Source organism: Vespa velutina, chromosome 10 (assembly GCF_912470025.1).
Source record: "Vespa velutina chromosome 10, iVesVel2.1, whole genome shotgun sequence".
Classification (NCBI taxonomy): Eukaryota; Metazoa; Arthropoda; class Insecta; order Hymenoptera; family Vespidae; genus Vespa; species Vespa velutina.
The window spans coordinates 2,700,217-2,707,716 of NC_062197.1; the positions used below are offsets into that span (position 1 = coordinate 2,700,217).

Here is a 7,500-nt window from a genome sequence, read left to right on the forward strand (position 1 = left end):
AATAATAAATATAAGAAAAAAAAATATATATATATATACATATATATATATATATATACGATTTACTTTCATATGTATATATAATAATCATTTGGATCAATGTTATCGTCCATTATTATTTATTTATAATATCGTTTCCGCTTGATTTACAAAGCGAGGTAATATGTACTGATATGTATGTATTATATATAAATATATGTATATTCATATATTCATATTCATATATATATATATTTTTTTTTCATGTATATATATATATATATATATATATATATATTTTATATATATATACATACAAAAAAGCGTCCAGGTTTCTCGAGCAGGCTGCGTGTGGGAAATTGTAGGCTCGATAAGGATGACGAGCGAAGACTCGAGGAATCATCAAAGAATGATTTGTAATACAAAAGAAAAAGAAAAAAAAAAAAAAAAAACAAAAAACAAAACAAAACAAAACAAGACAAGTTTTGTCATTATGAGAATAATATTGAATTACGAAAAAGGTGGCAATAGTAGGTAGGTGGTGTGTGTGTATATATATATATATAAATATATATATAGTGGTACCGAATAAGAGAACCGCAAGGCCAAGCGGATAAGCGTGTGATATCGATATACATTCGCGGATTTTTCGATTTTTTTATTTTTATTTTTATTTATTTATTTGTCTATTTTTTTCTTCTGTTTCTTTTTCTCTACACTTTTTTCTTTCATCATTTCTTTTTTTTTTTTTTACTTCCTTCCTTTTTTCTTTTAATTGCGTTCAATCAAAATATATGTATATATATATATGTCTTCCCTCTTTTAGCTTTTTTCGAAAGCTTTCTTCTTCTTTTTTTATACTTTTCTTTTTTTTCATTTCGTTTTTCCATTTTTTTAATTTTTCTTCTTCTTTTTTTTTTTTATATGTGCTCAGGCAACGCCAGCAAATCAGATCAAACCTCAGCGAACGAAATAAGAGACAAGAAGAAAAAAAAAGAAAAGGAGAACTCTTAAGACAGATAAACGATATAGAATTGGAAAATGAATGAATGATCAATTCTACTTTAAGACAGATGACGTAACTAAGAACAATAATGATTTTGTATGATATGATATCTGACCGAACACTACTAAATCATGATTTTCTAGGATCATCCAGGATGATCGATGAACTATGATCTTAGCTAAATAAAATCATATCCCTTTGATCGATCTATAAATCGCGTCTATGATCGTCAATTCGATCAATTTTGCTTTATCATTATGCAATTATCTTATTCGTTGAATTATAGATGAATGAAAACGAAAAAAAAAAAAAAAAATAATAATAATAAAATAAAAAAAAAAAAAAAGAAAAGAAACAAATAAAAAAATGAAAACGACCTTTCCATTAGAATCATAAACGGAAGAGTAATACATGTTGATCCTGGTTAAACAAACAAACAAACAAAAAAAAAAAAACATACGAATAATTTTAAAAAATGGAAAAGAAAAAAAAAAATTAGTATTAATAGTAACGAGCTATTAGTAATCATCTAACTACGATACGTTCCACGCGAAGAATGGCTGATAATGACAATCCGATAGAGACGATATCGCGTGCCTTCTTTTTTTTTACTTAAGAAATAAAAAAATAAAAAAAAATAAAAAAATAAAAAAATAAATAAAAAAAAGAAAAAAGAGAAAAAAAAAAATGAAACCCAAGAACAAGAACAAAAACAAAAACAAAAACAAAACAAAGAAAACTCATAAACAATGACACAGACACGAACGATAATGAATAACGCTGGATCTACGTGTATCAGCAAAACAGGCCAGAGAGCAAAAGAGAGAAAGAGAGAGAGAGAGAGAGAGAGAGAGAGAGAGAGAGAGAAATAAAAAGAAAGAAAGAGAGAGAGAGAGAGAGAGAGATAAAGAGAGGATTCTCTTTCAAAGGATTTTCATAGTGATTGCAAAGGATTTCTATGGGATTTCTTTTCTTTTTTTTCTTTTTTTTTCTTTTTTTCTGTACCTTTCTTTTTCTTCTTTTTTTCGTTTACGTGCATACATGCCCCAAATCTCCAAGACACGTGTGATGGCGAGAGAGGAAAAAAAAAAAAAATAAAAAAAGGAAATAAAATAAATAAAAAAAAGAAGAAAGAAAAAGAAAAAAGGAAAAAAGTAATAATAAAAGAAGAAAAAAAGGAAAGAAATGAAGAAGAAGAAGAAGAAGAAGAAGAGGAAGATAAATGTCTACTTTTACTGCTAAAAAGAGAAAAGAAAAGAAAAGATGAAGATGAAGATGAAGATGAAGATGAAGAAGAAGAAAAAGAATATATATATATATATACATGTATACACACACATATATATATGTGTGTGTGTGTGTGTATATATAAAACGTAAATAAGGCTACAGCTCACCAACATCCAGGAATAGAGAGAAGAAGCATCGAAGCAAATGATAATAAAAGAAGCATAACTTACGAGAAAAAACCGGCCGGCACAGAGACACGCGAGTGTGAGGGGGGCCATTTTCTTATTTTCAGACCGGCGGACGGACGGACGGACGGACGGGCGGGCGATGGACGGGCTCGAATGCACGTTCTCGCCTAAGCTCCAGGAGGTTCGTTCAGTTCGTATCAGGTAGAGGTGGGCTCGGGCTCGGGCAAATCTTTCTCGATTTACGAGAAGAAGTGGGTCATCGTGCTCGTCGACTTGGTCGGTCCGTCGAGTCTCTGTGTTTATATATATCACGTCGTACGGTGTTGTTGTTGTTGTTGTTGTTGTTGTTGTTGTTGTTGTAGTTTTGCTCTCGTGTGTAGCATAGAATCGAGGAAAGATAGAGATAGAAAGATAGAGATAGATTCAAAAAGAGAGATAGAGAGAGAGAGGGGGGGGGAGAAGGGGTAGAGGGGGAAGGGGAATGAACGGGAATAAAAAAAAAGAAAAAAAATATGTCGATATGATATAATATGATTTAAGGAAAATGAATTTAAAGTTTTACGAAAGTGTTGGATGTCACTAAGGTTGGATGGCTGGAAGGGTTAAAAGGAGATGGCGATGATTTGGAAACTGGTGCGTCGACGTGTGTTCAAATATAAAAAATAGGGGATAGAGAAAGAAAGAAAGAAAGAAAGAAAGAAAGAAAGAAGGAAAGATAAAAAAGAAAGAAAGAAAGAGAGAGAGAGAAAGTTTTAGTAGCGGTTAAACGCTTAGCTTATAAATATGATCAACTGTGTGTTAGGACAGATATTGTCTTTCTATGTTTACAATTAAGAATAGTGATTAGCAATAAGTAATAATAGAATAGAATAGAATAGAATGAAATAGCATAAGTAGAGATGTAGCATAATCGTAGGATAGATTTATAAGAGATCAAATATAATATAGGGTGGTCTTTTCCTTTTTTCCTTTCTTTTTTTTGTCTTTTTTTTTGTTTTTTTTTTTTTTTGTCAACTAGTAGTGTGTCCCCAAATGGTTGTCCTTTTTGGATGGAAGAATATAATTAACGTGAAGATTAAAATAAAAAAATTAAATCGCGGCTATTGATGGTAAAAATTGAGAGAAGAAAAAGGGGATTTGGTTTTGGTTTGGACGATTGTGATTGAGGGTTCGTGATTTAGGATCGTCGTTTGGCCTCTGTGTTTTGTTGTTGTTGTTGTTGTTGTTTGTTGTTGTTGTTGTTGTTGTAGGTACTTTTTTTTACTAGATCGGTCCATTGGATAATGGTGACTTGAGCCAGCTACTCCAAAAGAATTGTTTTACTGGTCGTACCTTGCCGTTGTCGGTATCAACGGACGTCGCCGCGCGAGCCAGGCTGTGGGAACGACGCGCAGGAGCGGGCGGTCGTCGAGGAGGAGTCGTGCCCGGGGACGGGTTAGTCCCGCCTAGATTGCTAGACTCCAGCGAGTCACGGGCCCGGGACAGCGAGGAGGATTTGTTTAAGGAGTCTCGGCTGGAATTGTTACGGGGCAGGGACCTGTTCAAGGAATCCCTGCTGTTATCCTTCCCAATGTTGTTGCCGCCGCCGCCGGCGCTGTTGCTGCTGTTACCGCTGCTTGTACTCTTAGATTGGCTTTTGTTGTTATTGTGATTATTGTTGTTGTTATTGTTGTTGCTGCCACTGCTGCTGTTATTGTGATTATTGTTATTGTTATTCCCTAAAGACTCTCTACTGGCGTCTCGGGTCTTTGATAATGATTTCCCGCAGTGACTGTCACGACTCGAGTCTCTTGGTAGCCTCGTTAAAGATTTGAGAGATTCCCTGCTATCGTTTCTACCATGACTTGGTGGTCTTGGTGCCGTCGGTTTCCCCGTTGAACCGGGTAAAGGTATACGACTAGGTCGTCGTCGTGGTGACGGTTTCACTTCGACGGCTTGGTGATGATCCCTCGCTGATTCGGTACTACTACCAGGCTCTAAACCACTTTGTTCGCATCTTGGCTGTTCACTTTCGGCTTCAGGCTCTGCTTCCGTTGGTGCTCGTTGCTGAAGCCGTTCGAGGACACGAACGCGAGCACGCGTACCCTCCAACTCGATGTTTCTTTCTTCCAACTAAAAAAAGAATTAAAGAAATAACGATATTAGAAAAGAAAAAAAAAAAAAAAAAAAAAAAAAGGAACTATGGTTAACGCGGAAACTATGGTGACGAGGATGGATATTTCCCGTGTAGGATACACACCTGGAATCGGAGATCGTCGTTCTCCTCACGAGCCTTATCCAATCGTTCCGAAAGAGTTTCCGTACTCTTTTGTACCTCGTCCAACCTTTTTTGCAAGGCCTAGAAAAATGAAAGATAGATTGGTAAAGGAACGATCAACAACGTACGTGAAATAAAAGAGACATGATACGTTCTTACTTGATTATGAACAGTCGTTGTGATAAGATGCCGTTGCAATTCGAGGGGCGAGCTTTCGCGAAGTATCGCCGCGATTTTTCCAGAATCAACGTCCTTAACGTGCGTCACCCTCGTAGGCGAAACTAGGACGGAATCCAATGCTCCTAATCTGGCCCTTCTTTCGATCACGCTTGCTTCGATATCGATTTCACGTCGCTCATTGTCCACGTGAGCCACCGCATCGAGAAGTACATTCTTTTCGATGGTCCTCGTACGAAAACGACTTTTGTGGGTCTTAGAAACCGACGCAAAGGCCGACGATTTGCTCTTTATATTACTGACACTGGCACTTTTAGGTGTTGTAGAAACGACCGGCGCGATCGGTTGCAATCTCTGTGCGCCGGGAGTCAACAAGAGATCGGAGTCATTCAATTCGGCCTTCAGTCTGTCCTCAAGACCAGTCTTTAATGCCGACAGAGCGGCCAGTTCGGTTTGCAATTCCTGTGCACGAGCACGACTCGATATTGTTTCGGCCTCGAGCTCGGCTACTTTATCCAACAATTGTTCCTTCTCCCTTCTCAATACTCTAACTTGGGACTCTCTACCATTCGTCGTCTTATCAATCTCAAGATTAGTCGTACCATCATTGGTGGCACTATCTGGATGTTCAGCGCTATCAAGATGGGTTACCTTTCTAACGGCTTCCAATACATCGCTCGATGCTAAATCCTCCGTGGTAACGCTCTCTAAACGACCTTGAAGACACTCGACCTCCTCTCGTAGCCTAATACCTTTACGATGTATAACATCTAAAAGATTCCATAGTTCATCCTCGGCCTCATCTAATACACAAGGACGCGGGCTTGTAGGTCTTGGCGCTATCGCCGTTGAGGCACTATCCTTCGACGAGGTCTCCGTACTGAAGCCGGAATCCTGAACGGTAGCGCTACAGTTGTTCTTCGTACCGCCGCTTTGAGAATTGCTACGACTTCTTGGCAATGAAGAGGAAGACTCGGCCTGTTCTCTCTGTACGACGCGTCTTCTAACTTTACCAGGTTCCCATTCGCTAACCCTCCTAGACGATGGACTCGACAAAGGCAATGGTATATGAGAATTTTGGCTGGAGGACATCACGGACGCACCCGCCGACGCCGTCGCAGCCATCTTGTGCCGGAGGTTTGGGAACGTCTCGATGACGAGGTCCCGGAACTCGAGAAGGGCGCCGACCTCATTCTGCAACTCCTGCAGGGCCACCAACGATTTCGCTTGCTCGTTTATCAGGTAATGGAAAGGTCCCGGACGGTGGGGCATACAATCCATGCCACTAACACCACCGCTAACCACGACGTTTCCTCCGTTTCCAACGCTGCTTACACCGACGTCTACTACCCTACTACCTCCTACACCACCGCCACCGCTGCCCCTGACGTCACCACCGTTGTTGCTTATGTTGTTGTTGTTATTGCTATTGCTATTATTGTTGCTGTTGTTGTTGTTGTTGTTACTGTTATTGCTATTGTTCTTGTTGCTGTTGCTGCTGTTGCTACCGCAGACCACCACCACACCAACCTCCGTCGAACCTGTACCGCTGCTGCCGCTGCCGCTGCACTGCTGTTTATATGCAACAAATAATATTTTTACATTAATTTCTTTTTCCTTTTTCTACCTTCTTTTTTTTTTTCTTCTTTCTTTCTTTACACGCTCGACTGTATTGTCTAAGAGTCAAAGAGTTTTTACACACTCTTCCCATCATTTTCAAATATATATACACACACACACACACATATATATATATGTGTGTGTGTTAGTTCATTATTAATTCATCAAAAGAATATAAAGTAGTATATTTTGAAACTAGTAAACAAGTGTTATCTTTATCCTTTTCTCTCTCTCTTTTTCTCTCAGACTTTTTTTAATCTAGATTTCGCTCTAATTTTTTAATTAAATTTTTTTCTTTCTTCATATTTTCTTTTTTTTCTTTTTTTTTTTTTTGTTTTTTTTTTTCGTAGAAACGATACAACGAAACTTTATTAAGAAATATCGAACGCTTAGTCGTTTCCGCTTCCAATTTCGTTGAATTAATTACGAGAAGGTGAATTAAATCTATGTGAGTGGCCGATAATATTGAGATAAGTCCAATCGCTTATGATAGAGAGATAACGATAATACGATCAACGACGTTCGAAGGCCGGCACTTTTCGTTGCAATCCTGTGGGAAACAGAGAGAGAGAGAGAGAGAGAGAGAGAGAGAGAGAGAGAGAGAGAGAGAGAGAGAGAGAGAGAGAGAGAGAGAGAGAGAGAGAGAGAGAAAATGGTCATAAGGGAAAAGGGAGGAGCTCGTTGGTCTTTGTTAATTAATTAATTAATCGTTTGTCCGATCGAAGATAAATTTTTTTTCGTTGTTTTTAATTTGATGAGATGATGATAATATACGTATGTATATTCTGATCTTAAAAAAAAAAAAAAAAAAATATCTACTATGCCTGGTTTATACATACATATATATATGTATATAAACATATGCGTATTTCTGTGCATGTACGTGTGTGTGTGTGTGTGTGTGTATGTTTCTATCGATACGTAGGCGTGATCCATGTACATCTTTCTTCATTCGTCCTTTGTTCATTCGATTTTGAAGGTGTGGAGGAAAAGAAAGAGGAGAAAGTAAACGAGCACGAATAAGAAATTTAAAAATCATATAAT

General features: G+C 37.7%; 1 protein-coding gene across 4 annotated transcripts in view; it reads right to left on the reverse strand.

The window, feature by feature from the left end:
* The window catches only part of LOC124952512 (putative uncharacterized protein DDB_G0286901), a 61,229-nt gene that overhangs the window by 8,447 nt on the left and 45,282 nt on the right, over window positions 1-7,500 (reverse strand). For 2 of the 4 annotated variants that reach the window (XM_047502513.1, XM_047502512.1), the window contains exons 3-5: window positions 4,819-6,408; window positions 4,642-4,740; window positions 3,735-4,514 (exon numbers count right to left, since the gene is read on the reverse strand). In XM_047502513.1, the coding sequence (XP_047358469.1) occupies window positions 3,735-4,514; window positions 4,642-4,740; window positions 4,819-6,408 (2,469 nt within the window). Of the gene's footprint in view, window positions 1-2,444; window positions 4,515-4,641; window positions 4,741-4,818; window positions 6,409-7,500 lie in introns of all 4 variants that reach the window. The other 2 variants (XR_007101930.1, XR_007101929.1) reach the window with 2 other exon arrangements.